Source organism: Dicentrarchus labrax, unplaced genomic scaffold (assembly GCF_905237075.1).
Source record: "Dicentrarchus labrax unplaced genomic scaffold, dlabrax2021, whole genome shotgun sequence".
NCBI classification, from domain to species: Eukaryota; Metazoa; Chordata; class Actinopteri; family Moronidae; genus Dicentrarchus; species Dicentrarchus labrax.
The window spans coordinates 16,640,874-16,660,734 of NW_026136723.1; the positions used below are offsets into that span (position 1 = coordinate 16,640,874).

Sequence of the window (19,861 nt, forward strand, 5' to 3'; positions counted from 1 at the left end):
TGATGTTTTTATTATGGTTTACTGTATGTTATATATTGAAGGAACCATGTTTGTGTTCTGTACTTGTGTAGCTTTCTTTTTATTTTTTTTACTTTGTTTGTTCCCCGTGACTGCACGTCAAGTTTCCCCATTCGTGATAATAAAGATAGCTGAACTGTAACGTTTATACATTTTATTCTGAAGGCTGAGTCTGCACACTTCCGGCTGTGTTCTAGTTATTTCCCACTGACTTGACGCAGCTCATAACAGACCACCAGGCGCACCGGCAGCCACCTTCTCTGCTGACTCAGTTGTGCCTTACCAGCAGTCCCTTCACCCCGAGATACAGCATCCAGCAACCGACGCACACTCCTCCGGTCAACCCGCCCCGACACCACCGTACAGAAATGGCTAAGACCGCAATCGGTGAGTTTTTTTTGCACTTAATCCTTTATTTTTTAATTTTTTCTTTCTTAGATATCAGCAGTCTTCGCAGGTTTGAGGGATGCTGAGAGGCTGTGGCGACACCCATGGCACAAAAGGATGCTGAGGGTTGATGGGAGGGAGCGGCCAAACTCCTCTGCAAGTCTATAAAATTAAGTTGTGCGATTGAAGCAACATTTCCATGTTCTTCAACCTTTATATCATCTAATAAAAGTCATTTGTAGGTTTTTGTTTGATCCTAAATCCAAATTAGTGCCGATCAGTGTGAGCCAGTTTTATGGATTCAGTTTGCCATATCAGTGACGCATATATATATTTTTTTAATTCAATTTAAATCCAGATAATTAAAGAGAATGAATCCATATCGACACAAGAGAGTTGATTTTTAATTGTTTCTCCTCACACAGCAGCATTTTAGTCGATGCCTGCCTGCCGCACCTGCCCCTTATTGCCTGACTCAGAGCCGTGCAGCATAATGCAGCGCCAGCGACCCCACCCAACATCCCCGGTCCCTTCAAAGCGCGCCAGCCCACTCTCCGGGGTGTGCAATATTTTCACCGTGACAAATGTCCTTATGAAAACTGGGCCATCTTATGTAGCTGTTAGTGTAAAGCCTGCTGAACCTATTCTGTGGGTGACCGCTAAAGGCATGAATGAGAGAAGAGAGAGCGAGAGATGGAGGAGAGAGAGAGAGAGAGAGAAACAGAGGGTGGAGAGAAAAGAGCATCCCTTTTTTTTTCTTCCAGAATTGCTTTGCAGTCGAGGAGAAGAATTTACGACTGGCGATGAAAATTAATGTCGTCTCAGGAAGATCAGACTCCAATCCTATTAAGAAGGCTATAGACATTGTAAATGTGACCTATTATGTTCGATAACTGTATTATTATCAGGCCACATTTGTATAATGTGACAGTATTTGGTAGGAATATGTGGAGAAATAAAACGAGATTGCATGCTATGGCAAGTGGTAGGCCCTTGTATTTGTGTCAACCTTTAAGGCTTGATATATTTATTATATTTAATCATTTGAACATAGCACTTTGTGAGCTGTGTCAGGCCCATAAACACTGGTTGTGACCTGCAGAAAGAAGCCTGTCGAACATTAAGGAGAGTGCTTTAAGGGGTGTGTATGTAAAGTGCAATGTGTGTGTGTGTGTGTGTGTGTGTGTGTGGCCAGTCTAGGGGATAGTCTGTTTGTTTTATGGTTGACTAGGCACTTGATGGATGGAGGGGCATGCAGACAGACAGCGGTAAGGGTCCTGGTGTCTTGCGCAAAGGGATGCCGGCAACTAAACCCTGACTGTTATATTTATTCCCCTCTCCTCCTCCTCCTCCTCCTCCGCCTCCTCTTCTTTCCTCCATGATTTGAGCTGTGGACAGGCAGAATGGGATGGGCAGGGAGCAGACACTCTAGGAGAAAAGCAGTCATCATGCCAGTCAGCACCCAGCAGGGTCGTTGAGTTCATCTTGGCTGTTATTATTTAAGGCGTGTATTTTAAGGCGGGGTAAATACCCCAGAAAATATGTAAATTTGTTGTTTTTTAATTCTTCGGAGGAGAGCTGAGGATAGAGACACCCTAAAGCCTCTGCATTATAAGATGCATCAAATCTACCGCCAACAAACTCGTGCTCAGAACCACTCCCGTGTGCATTAAGGCTCCCAAGCACTTTTCCTGATCCTTATCATGCACACTTGTCATATCCAATTAGGTGTGGTCATTCAGCCGCTTCCCTAAAATCAATTCCTTTGTGTACAGAAACAGAAGCTTCTCAGGCAAGTAAACTAGTCGTGTCCACGCACATATTCCTCATCTTATCATCTGCATCGCTATTGTGGTAATGTGCATAAAGCTCCACAGTCTCCTGGACCCATAATTCATCCTGATTTATCACGAGTCCCATCGATCAATGCAGCACACTCCCATTACTGGTTCAGATGACTGCTGCTCTTTAAGGAAGAGGTGACATCAATCCAGCAGTGATGGTACGCTGTAGGCTCATGATCTGTTCATCACTTGTGATCATCAACATCTGGCTAGGAGAGTTTTGTGTCCTGGCTTGGCAAATGTCATGTTATCCTCAGGTTATACGAACAATAGACTCAAATCAAACTCAATTTGTGACACAGTATCCTTCTGCAGTTTTGGTGCACTGATCTGGAGCTTAGACATTTAATAGGTGGCTATTTTGTTCAATTATTTAAATCATTTTTCAAGCAAAAATGCCTAAAAAAAATCTGTTTCAGCTTCTCAATTGTGAAGATTTGCTACTTTTCTTGGGTTTATGTGATAATTAACTGAACATCTTTGGGGTTTTAGACTGATAGAACAAGACATTTCAAGACACCACAGCATGGGCTTTAGGACACTGAGATGGGCATTTCTGCAATTATCTGACTTTTTATAAACCGACACATTTATTGATTTATTGAAAATGATCTTCAGTTGCAGCCCTGCACTGATCTCCTTGGCCGGACACAGGGTGCGGTTTAGCCCATCCCTCCTACATCAAATGACTGGACCTGCCCATGATCATCTGGGGGCCATAATGTTTGGTTTTAATAGCCAATTCTGCTGTAGGAACACCGTCATAATTTTGTGATTATATTGTTGCTGGGTGGCCTGTAAAGGGCCTGTATGTGCTGAACACCGATGCCAAACCCATTCTGCTGCTGGGTTATGGCAGCCAGGAGGGCAGAAAACTCTGGGTCACATTTTGATTTCATTTTTGATTTCTTAATAGGCAGTTTGCTCATACCCTCGTCAACAGTTTCAAAAAGCAAATAGGCATAAAGTCTATTGCCAATTGTTCATTCTCTGTTTAAATTCTCATAGTTGGGATTTGGGCCTTTAAAAGAAGAAGAAAACAGGGAGGAGGAGGAGGAGGAGGAGGAGGAGGGAAATATAGTACCAAACAGAGGTGTGGTAGTGGTGGCAGAAGATAGGATTGAGAGGGAGAATACATCAGCAACAGATGAAATGGAGGATTGGGGATGCAGAAGGTGCTGGTGGAGAGGAATGCTTGCGGGGGAGGAGGTACAGTAGATATTGATGATCTGTGCTCTGGCTGATGGATTGAAAGAGGAAGTGCAGTTTGCTGGCTGTGTGTCTGTGGTCGGGACAGGAGGAGCAGCTCTCTGAGAGGATGCAGAGCTGACTGGTTGAAACCAGCCTGCTGGAGTGGAGTGGGAGCAGTGTCTGACTCGTCTCTGTCTGAAATTATTTGGTCTCATTTCAGACTGACAGACAGAACCTGAACCAGCATGCCTGAAACTCAGCCAGTATGTGGTAGTGTTAGGACACTTCCTGCTGTGGAATGCCATTCTGGATCATTTGTCATTTTTATGTGCCTGATCCACTGGGAGTGAGCTTATTACTACAGTGGTTACAGAAGGAGAAGATCTTTTCTCTCAGGGGAAATACAGCAGCAATTTCATATTTTTGCACAATAGAGAATCTCATATATTTTTGATTAGGGCCATAAAAGAAAAATCTCCACAGCCCTGAGTTAGAGAGCTGTTTCAATTTCCAGCGAGCGCTTATCTTCCAAGATAACAAAGACCTGAAACTTATACTGATACAGTCAAAGTGAAAAACAAGCTTACTCACCTCAAATAAAACTGGAATAGAGCTGCAAGGATTAGTCATATTTTAAGCATAAATGCAAAACATTTGAGGGTCCCTGCTCCTTAAATATGATATGTAAAATGCTACTTTTATCAGTTTTTTATCCTTGTAAATTGAATATCTTTTTGGTTGTTGACTGTGAAACTGTGAGGGGGGATTTTAAAGTTTTTTTTTATGTTTTACAGACACTTCAAGAAAATAATCAGATGAATAGATTATAAAAACAATTTTAATTTGCTGCCCTAAACTAGTCTAGATCGAGATAAACTGTTTGAAAACATTTTTGAACACAAGAAAAGGCCCCACCCGGAACTTGGCAACCACCAAACAGGAATCTCTGCTGATCTGCTCCATAAGCACTTAACCCAAATTACCTGCTCCGCTGAAGTGTTAACTGTTCGAGTCTTCAGCTGTCAAGTGGGTTTGTGTGTGGGAGAAAATGGCTGCTGGGGTCTTGACATAGACACAGCACTTAATGAGCCAGTGACAACCCTCCAAAAGCCCTGTACCCCCTCTCTTGTCAGCAGAAATGGTGCGGTCCACTAATTATAAATTAAAGCACTATCCACCTGAGGTGGCTGCTTCCATTAGCTGTCCTGGGGGCAGTTGATGGCGGCTATAAGTCCCAATGGGAGCTGCCCTCTTTTAATCCTCCAGTCTGTCTGCTTATATCAGAAAGGTGTTACCATGACTGTAAAGCCATACCCTGATATTTTATCCATCTTACCCCATCCGTTTTTCCTTTTCATCTGTAAAAAATGTTCACTCTTTTCTGTTCCTCTACCAACTCCACCTTTATCCCCATTCCCACTCCACCCTCTCTCCTTTCTTCCAGCATTTCTCAGTTTTTTGCACACCCTACCATGCTCCCACCTTCTCTCACCTCCTCCTCAGGGAAGGGGTTAACAAGGCCATCAGAGAGTAGTGAGAGCTACATCTGAGAGTTGATCACATTACTGTGGCGTCTGCCAGTCTGCAGGGCAGAAAGCGAAATACAGAGAGAAGAAGGGGAGAGAGTGAGCAGGGAATATGAGTAAGGAGGAGGATTTGGATTAATCATGCTGTACACCGTACCCCACCATGGAGAAGCTCTTTCACAGTAAATCTCATTTCTGGCTTTGCTACTGTAGCCTGCTGCAAATCATGAATCAACGTGGCACACTTCAGCCCTGTAGGCCTTGTGCTCTGGGTGATGGATTATGCTATAGTATGACAGTTGGCATGCAAATCTCCACTACGAGGCAGTGTACGTTGACAGAACACCGCAGCCATGTGCAAAAGAAGAATATTTCCCAACCTGCAGTGTGTTGCAGATATTTCTGCCGTTCTCCCTGCAGGGACTGCTGCTGAACTCTGGGCTCACATTACAAAGTAGTAGGTGCCAAAAGCACAGGAGTAAAAAAGAAATCAAGGTTAGACAAGGTTGGTTGTTCTTTTCTTTTCTGTTTTTTCACTGTCTGGCCTTTGGGGCACTTTGTTCCTCCCTATTGAGTAGGGCGCAGGTTGCTAAATATAGGCAGTATGATTTGATGTGAGCTTTGTTTCAGTGTTATTAACTTTTTGGACTTTAAATGGACCAGGGGTGGGCAGTCATATTGCTGTGTTATGCTGATAAGCTAAACCCTCGGCTGTTAGCCTCTATCCATAAGCCACAGTCAGAGAAGATAAGAATCAACCAAGAGATTATCCAAATATCTTTTGTAAATCCTGGTTTCTTTGCTTTCAAAATTACCTGTTTTTTTGGTGCTAGCCACAAAACAGCTGAGAGGCAATAGGGCGTTGGTCTGGCTATGTTAATAAATAATAGACCAAAATGAAATGCATAGCTAATGATGTGTGGAGAATCCTGTGGGGACGGCAGCATCTTGGCTGTTGGGGAAATTAGGCCAAGTAAGGACACATCCAGCCTGCTCCCCTCCCGGCTCAGAGAAAACAAAGGCCAAAAAATGCCTACAAAACCCAGAGCAGTTCAGCTCCACAAGATTTCCTTTGATGGGGTTTCTTTTTGGAAGATCTGATGAATAATTATTCTTCTAAAAATCTGGATATTTACATCAAGGCCCTCCTGTGGTGGTAGAAATGGGTTAATGATGTTTCATCTTTCTGTATGTTAGTAGGTTAATGATATTTTGTCTAGTATGTGCATGTGTGAGTTTATATACAGCTGTACGTGTAACACAGTCATGTTTCCTCCACAGCTTACAAAGAGAAGATGAAGGAGATCTCAGTTCTCTCACTCATCTGCTCCTGTCTGTATCCCGAGACCCGCAAAAACATCATGGGTGACTTTGAAGGTACGTGATACTAAGACTCAAGACTTCAATTTGTATCTTTTTTATCAAACATACTTGAATAGTCACACAGAGACAACAAAGTCTTTTTCTGTCCATCTGTCTGTCTTTCTTTCATGTTAACACACATACATGCAGACATGGACATCAAGCCTATTAACAAGCGAGCCTCAGGCCAGGCTTTTGAGGTCATCCTGAAGCCGTCCTCCCCTGTGTCTGATGTTGCCCACTGCGTCACCACCCCCCCAAAAAGAGACCTTTCCCTGGAGGACATCCAGAAGAAACTGGAGGCGGCTGAGGACCGGAGGAGAGTAAGGATATTTCCAATCATTTTCATTGCAACCAGCTGCCATGTATCACTTTGCTTTACTACGTGCCAAGAGTCACAAAGCTGTAATAAAGCCTGTTGTGATACCAAAACTAAGCCATTTACAATTTCTACTTGACTTCCCTTGGCGTCTAATTTGACGTCTGGTTGTTTAGTTAATTGTGCGTCACATTGACTACTGCAGCTGCACAACTGCCATGAAAAATCTAATCTGACATTGGCTAATTCCTGCATCTCATTGATTCCAGTGTCAATAGAGTCAGGCAAGCAGCTAACAAATCCAGCAACCCACCAACAAATCAATAACACTGTTTGACAGATTGTTTTTAACACCAGATGTCCAATTCCGTAGGTCAAACATACATCGCACATGTCAGGAGAAGGGTGGAAAGGAGAGAAATGCTCTACAGCCTTATTAATACTTAACATAATGCGTGAGTCTGATTAGTTGCAACAACTCTGACTCATTCTTAATTTTTAACAAAAATCAATGGGTGGTGTTCAGTAAATCAGTGCATCGCTGTCGACCCTTGCTCACTGACTCATTCTCTCCTCTTTCCATTGCTCTTCCTCCTCCAGTCCCAGGAGGCGCAGGTACTCCTGGCCCTGGCTGAGAAGCGGGAGCATGAGCGCGAAGTCCTGCTGAAGGCCATGGAGGAGAACAGCAACTTCAGCCGCATGGCCGAGGAGAAGCTCCAGATGAAGATGGAGCAAAATGAGGAGAATCGGATGGCTTACCTGGCCGCCATGATGGAGCGCCTGCAAGAAAGGGTGAGGAGCATAGGTGTAGCTGTGATTTTATATATACTGAGGTCATTGATCCAGGTTCAGTCAAGAACTGGAAAATAAATTGATCTAAAATTATTCTATTTGGATTTTTATTTTACTTTAACTCAGTGGCCAGATATTGCTTATCTGGACATGTATACATAATTGATCAAATAACCAGGTAGAATTAGGCTAAGTGCTGACTTGATCTGGGCCAGACTGATATCTAGTTGGAGACAACAGCCATCTTTACCGCTATAGTCTTTGACTGTACTCCAGCAGCCTCCCACTCAAACTGGCTATCCACCAGTAGTAACTGAAACCAGCATCATTTAGCTATTTACCACAATGATTATGAATATTCATGTATCTTAATGTGCCTCGGATCTCAGTGTGAAAGCTTTGGATATTGTTATTGTTTCTAGTTTCTTCATAATTTAATGACAAAAGCTATGTCCCTTATTTTGAAATTTACCCTTTCCATTCAGTTTTTTCTATTCGATACTTCATAATTCACATGAGGACATGACCTCAGTATCCTTATTGGTAGATACAGTACAATCCTGGATATGATTGCAACAGCTAAATTAATACTGACTCTGTTGCACCATTAAAGACTTTTTTAATGTGCAAACTGATCTGATCAATCTTTAGTGGCGTCCAATCAAGCAATCAAGTATTTAAACAGGAAGACACTGAAGCATCAGATGCAACATGCTATTCTACTAACTATGACTGTTTTATGTATGGATGTCTTTCACAGTTAGTAGTATTCATGCAGGTTAGAATGAGTTGGAAATATCCGATTATGCTAACGTAACTGATGTTATTTAGTAAGTCATTTAGTCTTATGTTTTGTCATTATATAATGTTATTTGTAAAACTATGATTTAGAGGGCTTGCAGTTTACATCATTAGTGTCAGATCAGATATATCAGCCCTATTCCATTAGCCACCTCTTTTACTCTTCACTCTGAACGGGTCATATAATAGCAAGCTAACATTAGCTTTTAGTGATCCGTAATTCTCCACTCGGCACACACTTCTGCTTTTTAGTCTGAACTAAAGCAGTCCTGGTGCAGCTGACTCCAGAAGAGGAGGGTGGGACAGGAGAATGATAAAAAAAAGGGGGAAAAGAAGGAACTGCAGGTGAAGACAAGAGGAGGAAAGGGTTAGGAAAGGCTCTTTCACCTGCTTGACCCTTCAGGAGAAGATGTGGAAAAATAGAAAGCATAGACGGGTTTGACAGAGACAAAGGTACAGTCTTGTGCATGGAAAGTGGGAGCTAAAGAATTATTATGTGAGTTGGAGAGAGGAGGACATGAGGCAGAACGGGGAAACGAAGTCAGCTGTCACCGCAAAGGGCAAAGAAGAGAAATGGCGAAGTGAAACAAATGTCAAGAAAAACACGATATCCTCAAGCTGTGTTTGTGTTTTCTCTAGGAGAGGCATGCTCAGGAGGTGCGCAGGAACAAGGAGTTGAGAGAAGAAGTGACAGCGTGAGAAGCCCCAACAGGTTCTACGTCCTACCCCCAAACCCCCCCAACCCGCCACCACCCCCGAACCTGAGGAACACCCCTCCCCCCACCTTATCCCACATGTCCCCATCCCTCCACCCCCTCGCCATATTCCCCCATACTACTATGAAACTACCACAACCTGAGACACCACCCCGAGACAGTGGGAGGTTCAAATGGGGTTGGGGGTGGACAAAAAAAAAGCAAAAATAATTCCAAAAAAGAAAAATTAATGTCTCCCACCCACTCTTCCCAAAAAAGAATGTTTTTGCTCTGTTTCAAATGAGAAAAAAAGGAAAAAAAATCAAATTGACAAGCGACAGTGGTTGGTTTTTGTAAATACTTCTTTTTTTGTTATATACAGTACGATACAAGCAGCAAAAGTATTGATTGCAGTGTGCCATTTTTCTATATAAGTTTCCTCTCCTTGCATATATATGGATGTAATGATTTGTTAATTTTCATGTTTGTTCATTTCAGCCTGAGAATCATTTCAGGCGTAGGTGTTTGTTGTGAGTTTGCCAGCTAGCTGATGTTTGCTGTGACTGGCTGCGTCCTCATAAGGCTTGCATCCTGGCTCCGTTCCCTCATCCCTTCAAGTGGGCACTTACTCATTTGACCCTGCGGATCTGGAAACAAAATTGGATCCGTGTTTGGTCGGAGTGATTTTCCATCCAGTTTATGCCAATGTTCCAATTAGCAAGGGACATGTGCAGGAAAGTTGGCACAAGGAAAGGGGACAGTTTGCTTTCTGTGGGGACTGCAAGCCATCGCTGCACATACACTCCTGTGAGGTAGATGGTGACTGTACCACAGGAGAACACTATAGCATTTAATGAGCCCATCCCCATCCTCCTTCCCTCCGTCTGCAACCTCTCCATCTCTCCACATACATACATACCGTAGAAGCACTCACTCACACGCTCTCCACATGGGCAGGCATTTAGCCAATCATAGCACAGAGCTCAGCGGGAGCTCGCTAAATTCTGTCCATCTGGCACCAGAAAGCTCACATAACATCCCTTACCAATGGCGGGCCTCTTATATTCCTCAGAAACAAGCTTCCAGACACATTTCTAATCATGTTTTACTGTAATATACAAGACAACTGAGATTAAAGTGCATCTGAAGAATGATGGAGGGCAAAAAAACTTCACCTGAGATCAGACTGTGAATCTTACACTGGAGAAAATACAAATAAATGCCACCGTTCTCCATTTCATAGAGGCTAGAGTAGTGCTCAACATCATCAGCACCTACTGGAATCATTGCACTTCACTCCAAGACACTGTAAATGCCACTGAAAGGTTGGCACAAGAAAGATATTGAAGCCATAACAGGTATCGCTGCAACAATGATTCATGAACACAGTATTGCCATCTGTAAAGGTGTATATGAGTGTATTAAAGTATCCAAATAGTTTGTTTACCAGGGGTGTTGAAGCCTGAGGTTGAACCCTGTCGCTCACACACGCACGGTATTGGCCCATAGATGTGTGTGAGTGTGTGTGTGTATTTCAGAAAGGACGGGTAGATAAGCGAATGTTTGTGCCATGTGAAATTGACCCGGTGAAGTATAAACCAACACCACTACAGTGTGTAACAGCTGTCACAAGTACATCACAGACAGTGACTATCCTACCTGCCTCTCTCGCTCTCTCTTTCTCTCCTCTGTCCATCTGTGTGTTTCCCCCTCTCCACATATATCTTTGTGAGCAAGCAGTGGTTAATAAAGATTTGGGGTTCAGTGAATAAAACTGACTTTGAGAGTGACTTCTTTCAGACACTGCCATCAGGCATGTTTCCAGTAGAGCGTTCAGGTAGTGCCATTTGATTTCCTTAACAATCTAAAACAATATATCAGATTGACAGTTGTTTTCATTGTAGATTAACTATATTATATTTACCATTAATCATTTATTCATTTGGTTTGTAAGAGTCTATAAAATCCGAAAACAATAGAAAATGCCCATCCTAATTTTCCAAGGGTCAATGTCACACTTAATAATAATCACATCTTAAGCAATTCATATTTATTTGCAAGGCTGCAATCCACTCAGCTTTACCAGCTCCATTGCCAATGCTGTCCCACTGATATGGCTTACTGACCCACTTAAATGGAAGCCATAGTTAATGGTATCAATTACGCTTCCTGTGCTTTCCTAGAATGACAAGTTGAGATTCGTGCGGTGAAAAACCCATTCATTGTGATCACAAACTGAAAAAAGGGATGTGAAAATAGTCACACTTAAGAAGCTCTAACTAGTGAGTTTTTTGATAAATGTCTGACACAATTAACCAAATATCAAAATTGCTGTTGATTGATTTTTTTGTAAATCAAGTAATCCACCGATCAACTAGTCATTTCAGCATCAAATATTGAACCTGAAATATTGATTAATCATTTAATAGGAAATGTGTGAGAACTTATTCGTTAGAAGACTTTTTTTTATCAACAAGGTTGCATATTTATATATCCAGTCCTTTACCAGTAGTAGAGCAAAACTAAATACATTTACTACTTGTACATTATATACTTTCCATTAGATTTTTTTATACATCTACTCCACAACATTTTTCACTTCACTACAGCTAGTCACTGTAAAACATTGTAAGTTGGTTTAACGTAGAAACATAAGCACCCCCTGCTCTCTTAAAGGTCCAGTGTGCAACATTTAGGAGGATCTATTGGCAGAAATGGAATATAATATTCATAGGTATGTTTTCATTAGTGTATAAACACCTGAATATAGGAATTGTGTTGTCTTTACCTTAGAATGAGACATTTTTATCTACAGATGCCGCAGGTTTCCTTCCATGGAGTCCGCCATGTTGAACTGCCATGTTTCTACAGTAGCCCAGAACAGACAATCCAAACACTGGCTGTAGATAGAGCCTTTTGCGTTTTTTGTGAGTTTTGCAGCCAGCATAGTTTTACACCGTGATCTCATTTCCAGGTCGTGAAATACAAACACCAGTGGTGTTTTAGCTGCAATCTGCAACTTGACCACTAGATGCCACTAAATCCTACACAGTGGTCCTTTAAAACTGTGAGCTCACAGTTTCAGTCACACTAATGGACATACATTTGCATTTTCACAGTTTGAAGAGTAAGTATAAATATATATTATATACATAGAAGTGAATGTTAATCTCAAAAGATTAGCTGACGCCACTAAACTGTGTGTGTGTAGTTACTGGTTACTTAACAGATTCAAATATTACATACAAAACATATCAGTATATAAAATATGTTATTTAACAGCAAGACAAAGTAGCTCCACCTTGATTAATAATATACAAAGTAGCTCCACCTTGATTAATAATATACACTTTCAACGGTTTAAAGGTGTCGTTCTGCATTCAAGTAAGTGACATTTTGTATGTGGGACTTTTACTTGTAGTAGAATATCAGTATTTCTTCCACCACTGTCCTTGTTCTTGTTCTATGGTCTCAGTTGATGAAATATAATTTATGACCAGCTGGGGGAGACAAAAGACAAGTTGTCTCCACTAAAAATCTCATTGACCTTGTGGATTTGGCTGCAGTGAAGCTTACATCATTACCTGGCTCTGCATCATCCTCAGTAATAAAGGAAAAAGGTTTAGGAGAATGACGATGGACATTAAAGGGGGGGGGGATATTTTAAGAAATAGATGAAAGAGTCAAGGGATATTTTGGTGAGTAAGTAAACTTTTGGATCAGAAGAGGAGGGGACGGTATGTGGAGCAGAGAACAGAAGGTGCAGCTGGTGCGAGCTGAAACGGTGGCAAAGGGACAAAACTGTTCTCTCTGCACACTTCCTTTCTCACAGTTTTTCAGTCCCTCTCTCCTGCTCTCTCCTTTGATGCCACTGTCCCGTTTCTTTCTACCCTCTTTCCCCCTATACCCTACTCTATGCTGCATCCCTCCTTCCTTTCCTTCTTCATCCTCTTCCAACCTTCCCTCCCTCCTCCTTTCCTCCTCCTCTAGTTCCCACGCAGCACATGGGGCCAGCCGGGCTGCTATTGTCCAGGATATCCCCTCCTTGTTAATGGCTTCCTGTGCACACACAGAGGGCTGCTGAGAGAAACAGGCAGCCTCATCTGATACCAGGCGTCGCCACGTACTGCGAGCGTGCCACACACACACACACACACACACACACACACACACACACACAAACATCTCGAGGCATCAATGAGCAAACACACAAACCATACATGCACACAGAAACACATTAATACCCACACAATCTCAAACACGCTTGAACAAACAGACATGCAAATGCACACTCACACACATAAAAAGACGCCGATAAAGCCACAGGTGATTTATCTGAACTCATTTATTACAGGGAAGTTGTCATTACCACCAGCAATGACTTTGAAAAGCTGAGAAATCTGATTTGTCTGTGCTTGCTTGTGCTTTGTACAACCATAAAATATACAAACTCACAGTGAGGTTTACCAGGAGACACCAAAATATCAGGTGCAAAGCAGAAGTTGGTCTTTCTAAAGGAAAAACAACTGAATTGTGTTGCCTTGTTTTACTGCAACTGCAGTGACGGATACAAATACACTGACTCGATAAAATGCTGCTACTTTGAACAGGAACAAACAAGGTAATAAAAAAAGCATCAGTTACATGAGGAATGAAAAAAATGTGTAAAAGCTGGTAGAAAACTGGTAAAACATATGTGCAGCCTCAACTGTTAAGGACAAGATTTACTGTAGAGAGGAAACATAACTTGAGGAAGCAAGTTTAAACAATGGAGCGCCATATGAACATCGGAGATCGTGGGTAAATCATGGTTAAGTTTATTTCAACCAAGCTGGTAGATAACTTCTGTTCCCAGTATTTAGTCAAACAAACACCTGGTTTCGGTTATTCCACCCCATAAAATGCCGTAAAAAGGGGGTGACTCCCAACCACCTCAGTCCCTCCTTTCACACCCCCTCCTCTCTGTATTTAACCAGGGCACCAACACTGGGTGTTTCAGCTCAGAGGGAAAACAAAGGGGGGGGGCAATTTCGCCCAGGAACTTGACGGGCGGCGACTGCTTGACCATCTGGAAAAGCCATTCCTGATAGGCTGACAACAGCGGGTGAAACTTCTAAAGGGGTAGGCAGGAACAGAGATCAATCACAATAAATCACTCTTGCTGCTTTTTAGTCATCGTCTCCCTCCTCACTGTTTTTTTTTCTTCTATACAAAACACAATACATTAGCAAGAAAATAAAACTCCTATAGCTAGGTGTATCCTCTGTGGGATGTCAACATCATAGAAAAAATAGTACTTTCTTAGTTGGGAAAATAAAAAGTCCTTGTCCTTGAAAGTCCAGCTCAGCTGGGTAGTGAGTCTACATTGTGTAGGTTTTCACTTCAGTCAGAAAGCTCCTATCTCCATACCCCAGGGTCTGTAGGGTTTGCCCACACTGGATGTTGGTGCTGGGGCGCTGATGGTGGTGGTGGGGGAGATGAGGGGGAAGGCGCTGAAGGGGAAGGGGAACGCAGAGAGGGAGGAGAGGAGAGGAGGGGAGAGCTTGGACGCTGATGAGGAGACCAAGGCGTGGTGGACGGTGGTAGGAGCGGCAGTGGTGGGGGGAACCCGGATCGGGACTTGATCTGAGTGAGGGGTGACGCTGCCGCTGCGCCTGCCTGGGACGTGAGTCTCTGCAGCCGACGAGGATGATGAAGAAGAGGAGGAGGAAGAGGCGGATGAAGTGGATGTAGACGACAGGGGAGTTTGTGGGCTGCTGGTGGCGCTGCGGGGTAAAGGTGCCAGTGGTTGGTGCTGTTGGTGCTGGAGGAGGAGGGGGTGGGTCAGGTGGGCAGGAGGGGATCCAAACGCAGAGCCCCACGCCAGGTGACTCAGGCCAGAGTGAGCCTCCCTTTGACTGGCGTAGTTGTTTAGGTGGGAGACCAGACGGAGCCGCAGAGGGTCTGTGCTGTCCAAGCCTTCGATTATGCTCAGATAGCGGGCCGTCTCAGCCAGGCACTCCCTGAAACCCAGACCACGGTAGTCCATCGCCAGGGCATGGGCGTCAAAATAACCTGAAGGAGACGGCAGAAGACAGAAGATTAGTAAAAAAAACAGTCACTTGAACTGCACACCACAAAACAAGTTAGTCCAGAATTGAAGGAGCTCTGTCTGACATGAATCAATATGCCCCTGGCTTTGGGCCTGTGAAAGAGTAAATAATCAGACGCATATGATTGCCAAACCAGTCAAACTAGTTTATAAATGTATAATCTAGATATTTCTTTTTCATTTATTTATTTATTCTTTTGAAGAATGAGAACCAACTGGTCACAAAAGTATCCACTGTCCAGTTTTTTGCTCTAAGCACATGACTCTTCAACGAGTGAAAAAGTGTTTTTCTTCAACCATTAAATGCTCCCAGTCGTACCTTTGCCTCCAGCAGCATGAAGCATCTTCAGATGGTCAACAGTCATTTGCAAAATCTCTGCTTTCTCCAGTTTGGCTGAGCCCTTCAGTGTGGGGGGAGGCAGAAAAGGAACCATTTAGACATAGAGAGCATAAACGAACAAAGTGGGTTTTCATATTGCTGTATAGACCCTGAAGTGAAGTTAAAAGTCGTGCTGCCTGTTGCTCACCTGTTTCTCAAAGGCGCTGGGAACCAGCCTGCGCAGCTCGCTGAGGCTGTTGTTGATTCTGTCACGGCGCCGTTTCTCAATAATCTGAGCGAAGACACAACACATATTATCTGGTTATTATCAGAACATGCGCACATGAACACAAACCGCGGATATCACACACGAGGTCTACAATTGCACAGTTTAAATATAACTTTACTTACTCCTCGACGCCTTTTTCTCGCCTGCACCTGAGTTGAGGTTGTGGGAGACATGGACCCGAGAGGAGAGCTCATGTTCCTTAAAAGAGATGAAACAAGGGAGGCTCAGTCAATATCCCGTTGACTATTTCGATATGATTAATACATACTGAAGCTAGTGTTACAGCCGTTTGGTCCGCTGATCTGAATCCCTTTTAAAAGAGGAATAAGAGAAAATATAAGATTCAGGGCCAAATAACTTACCCATTCTCGTCCGCGCTCTCCTTCTCCACCTCAATAGTCTCATCCAGCTCGCTGTCCGAGGAGCTAAAATCGTGATTCCTTTTCATTTTTAAATTGGTTCACAATAGTCCTTCAATGCGCTTGTTGTGTCTGCGTCTGACGTGCGTCTGTCCAGGTTTGCCCGGAGCGCCTCCGTTTGAAGCACTCAGCTTTCCCACGGTGTCATTTCAACTCTGGAGCCGGCCAACAGGGGCGGGGCCTCGGGCCGAGCCAGCCAATCACAAACCGGTAGTGGGTTTGAGTGACAGCGCAGTTGGCCCAAACACATCTTAGTGCGCTTCGGCAAGTCAGAGAGGAGAAAAGAAGTCAAGACATCTCACTCTGAGGATATTACTGGAAGTAGTGGAAGAGATTTTAAAGTGTACCTGTTAATGAGATCTGACCTTTCAGAGCACTTCACATCCAGGGTGGGTTATAGGGTCAGGAACATCGTTGTGTAACTCTGTCTGCCCCAGAACTGTCTCTGAATGGAGTTTGTAATGAGATTGTTTCGCTGCTTCCTCCAAGGTCAAGAATAAACTTGAAAAACTGACTTCTTTAAGTCATGCTAATGGATTTTTGCACTGATCATCTTTGTAGTCTCGCTATTATTTCCAGTTTGTTGGAATACTTAATTTTTTCTGTATATGTAACCTGCCAAGAGACACAAAGAAGATGTATGCATAATGACATGCTGTGTTGTTTTTTTAGAAGTAGACATACCGAGCAGGTACAGGCTACCTGCTCATATCCTATAGATATCTTCATTGGCCAAAGTCAACATATATTTGTAGTCTATATCCCAAAAAATTACACATCACATTTTTCCCTGAAAGGGCTCAAACATCGTCAAAGCTGTGGATTAAAAGTGACCACCACACACTGAACTGTACAGTGACTTCATTAGGAATGAACAATGTGTGTCACCTGTAGCTTCTTCATGTCAGCGTGAGATGTTCCTGCGACCGTCCTGCACCAGAACCTGACTGCTGTTACTATCTGTACATGGGGAGATCTGTTCATGGTCAACGGTGTGTTTATGTCTTTTTTTTAAATCCTAAGCTTTTGGTTATTTTCCTGTTCTTGTAAACTTGGACTTGCTCTCCTGCTGATAAAGTTGAATCTCACTGGGGTTTTTGTGACACTAAGACACTGGAGTGATTCATCTTATGAAACATAGAGGATCTTTGGAGAAACTTTGACAGTGGTCCAATGGACTTTCGGTCCGTGACTATCCTCCCCCCACCCTCCCCTTCCACCTCCACAACCTTCCCCCACCCCCTCCCCCTCCTCCCCCGTGTGTGTCCCGGTGGTGATGAGGAGTGGCTGGCCGGCTGTCAGCACGCGCTGGCCGTGGGAAAGTTCCCTAACCGGCGCTGATAACCAATCAGAGGCCGACGGCCGTCTCCGGCGCTGGAATGAATGGAGCAATTGGTCGGGGCGACGGGCGGTCTGCGAGCGAGCGTGTGAACCTGTAATCCAATACTAACTCAGCCCGGGAGGAGAGACAGGGAGCACTGCCGCAACCAGAGGAAGCCACCAAGTCTAATCTTACCCCACAGAGAGACCTCATGCACGGTAAAGACGCTGTGGGGACTTGAAGGACTTTTGTGAGCGCACTCAACAAAAGAGCATAATGCAATCAAAGCCGAGTTTCCACATCATCACCACCACAAGACTGGTGGCTCCTATAATGGTCACACTCCCCAAATAATTTGACAGAGCTGCCGGTGTGTGTTTGTATACATGGAGGGCTCATGTTACTGCATGTGGAGCTGGAGCTCTTCAGTGGAGGGCCTCCTGCGGGGATTCAGACTGGACTGTGGCATATTTAAATCATCATTCATTAATACAAAATATTATTATACATGATAGGCTATTACATAACTCAAAATCAATTGTACAGTGACATATAAAAGCACTTCGTTTCTTAAAAGGACCTTGTAATGTTGTTACAAAGTTTGTTCATCATCATTATGATGATGATGATGATGATGATGATGATGATTATCATTATTATTATAATATATATGTTTGCAGTGATAATCAACATGATTATAGTTATGCAGAGTCCTATTAACTATAGGCCTTTAAATCAGGTATTTTATTAATTTTTAAAGAAATATTTTAACATCTGGGGAAACACTTGTTTGCTTTCTAGTGAACAGATGAGAAGATACCTTTCAGTAAAAATGAAGTAGTGGGTTAGACTGTGAGATTACAACAGTCAGCGTTTAAAGGAATAGTTTGACATTTTATTAAATGTCCTTATTCGCTTTCTTGCTGAGAGTTTGAAGTTTGATGCCGCTCTCATGACTGTACATTAAGCATCAAGCTACAGCCAGCAGCTCGTTAGCTTAGCTTAGCATTAAGACTGGAAACAGGGGGAGACAGCTAGCCTGGCTCCATCCAACAGTTACAAAATATGTCTGCCATATTTAAAGCCCACTAATTACCATGTTTTTCATCCAACTCTCCTCCAGAAAGAATAAAAGCGTTTTTTCCAAAATCCTCGAACTATAATTTTAAGTTGGTGCAGATTCATTTTACAATGCTCCCCAGATCTGTTATCTATATTATATGAGGGCTATATTTATCACAACTTTACCTCAATTAAAAACAATGACATTATCCCGTATGGTAATAATATATTGTAACATCCATTAAAAAGTAGTAGTAAAAGTATTTTATGTCTGTTTATGTAAGAAATAGAAGAAAGACATGTATATATTCATCAATTTAAAACTTTAACAATGCATTATTTTAAAAGCACAAAACTGAATTTGACATTTAATAAAAAAACAAACATAGATAGATAGATACTTTATTTATCCCAACATCAGCTTGTTAACATTGTTCACCATCCACACTCATTCTGAGATTTCAACAATCCCCAACTGTCTGAAAAGAAAATGTTTCAAAATGTCAGTGAAAGTCCCCTTTTTTTTTTAAAGATAATGCCTCTTGTAAAATGTCCCCTCCAGCAAAAAAACTGAGAGTTTATACAGACATTTCCACTGTTTGAACAAAACCATGATTCATCTGACATGAAAACAATATTGTAAAATGAATTAGATACACCACCATTCATTCTCTGAAGCAATGTACTGTTACTTTGCTAATAAAGATCAACACTAAATTATTACACACACACACACACACACACACACACACACACACAGTAGTATGGTGATCCTTATCAGTGGGAAGCAACCAGAGGCGTAATAGTCATCACAGAGAGAGAAGGCTGCCTTGTTTGGTTTATATGAATGAGAGGAAGCACTTAGGGCTGTTTTCATCTTATTGTTGTCCAAGGCTACGCTTGCAGCAGGACAGACACACATTCGTCAAACTGATTATTGGTGAGCTCTATTTGTGTGTGTGTGTGTATGCTTGTGTGTGTGTGCTGGATAGTGGGAGTGTGGGAGTTGCATTCACATGTGTCTGAGTTCATGCAACCTGAAGCCTTTGTCACAATAAACACAGGTGTGCATCCACATTAGTTGCTGACAGTTTGTGTGTGTGTGTGTGTGTGTGTGTGTGTGTGTGTGTGTGTGTGTGTGTGTGTGTGTGTAACTAGGGGGAGTGTGGGGGAGTGGGGGAGGGGGGAGGTGGGGGTGAGCCCTCTTGTTGTATTTCAAGTTCACCCAGAGTTCCCACGCTGTTATTTTCTGCACGGCTGTCTTTGTTCTACCGGTCTCATCACATGTTGTGATTAGTAGGGCCTTTCAGGGGCCGCCCTTTGAAGGTGAGGGCCCGCAACACGAAATCATCAAATCCCCTCCTCCTCCTCCTCCTCCTCCTCCTCCTCCTCCTCCTCCTCCTCCTCCTCCCCTCTTCTCCCGCT

The 19,861-nt window shown here is 43.0% G+C and overlaps 2 protein-coding genes and 1 long non-coding RNA gene across 3 annotated transcripts; 1 reads left to right on the forward strand and 2 right to left on the reverse strand.

Annotated features, from left to right (window-relative positions):
* The first annotated feature begins 237 nt into the window (after positions 1-237).
* Positions 238-10,709, forward strand: stmn2b (stathmin 2b). The gene is made up of 5 exons (XM_051391431.1): positions 238-405; positions 6,248-6,343; positions 6,479-6,651; positions 7,248-7,439; positions 8,880-10,709. Exons 1-5 carry the CDS (start codon positions 387-389, stop codon positions 8,937-8,939), a joined length of 540 nt encoding a protein of 179 aa, XP_051247391.1. The 5' UTR covers positions 238-386; the 3' UTR covers positions 8,940-10,709.
* Positions 10,710-12,195: 1,486 nt separating this feature from the next.
* Positions 12,196-12,587, reverse strand: LOC127358393 (uncharacterized). The gene is made up of 2 exons (XR_007882423.1): positions 12,267-12,587; positions 12,196-12,236 (listed from the first exon to the last, which is right to left on the reverse strand). It is a non-coding gene; the product is annotated as an uncharacterized LOC127358393 (long non-coding RNA).
* Positions 12,588-13,262: 675 nt separating this feature from the next.
* Positions 13,263-16,187, reverse strand: hey1 (hes-related family bHLH transcription factor with YRPW motif 1). Its single transcript, XM_051391408.1, has 5 exons — positions 15,997-16,187; positions 15,757-15,832; positions 15,554-15,637; positions 15,346-15,427; positions 13,263-14,989 (listed from the first exon to the last, which is right to left on the reverse strand). The coding sequence occupies exons 1-5, from the start codon at positions 16,080-16,082 to the stop codon at positions 14,322-14,324; spliced, it is 996 nt and encodes a 331-aa protein (XP_051247368.1). The 5' UTR covers positions 16,083-16,187; the 3' UTR covers positions 13,263-14,321.
* Between the last annotated feature and the right edge of the window lie 3,674 nt (positions 16,188-19,861).

Coding starts and splice junctions, on each gene's coding strand:
- hey1 (XM_051391408.1), bottom strand. CDS start 16,082: ATGAAAAGGAATCACGATTTTAGCTCCTCGGACAGCGAGCTGGATGAG. Junction 15,638..15,756: donor CGAGAAAAAGGCGTCGAGGA/GTAAGTAAAGTT, acceptor GTCTTCGCTCAG/ATTATTGAGAAACGGCGCCG. Junction 15,428..15,553: donor CCAGCGCCTTTGAGAAACAG/GTGAGCAACAGG, acceptor CCCACACTGAAG/GGCTCAGCCAAACTGGAGAA.
- stmn2b (XM_051391431.1), top strand. Junction 6,344..6,478: donor CATCATGGGTGACTTTGAAG/GTACGTGATACT, acceptor ACATACATGCAG/ACATGGACATCAAGCCTATT. Junction 7,440..8,879: donor TGGAGCGCCTGCAAGAAAGG/GTGAGGAGCATA, acceptor TGTTTTCTCTAG/GAGAGGCATGCTCAGGAGGT.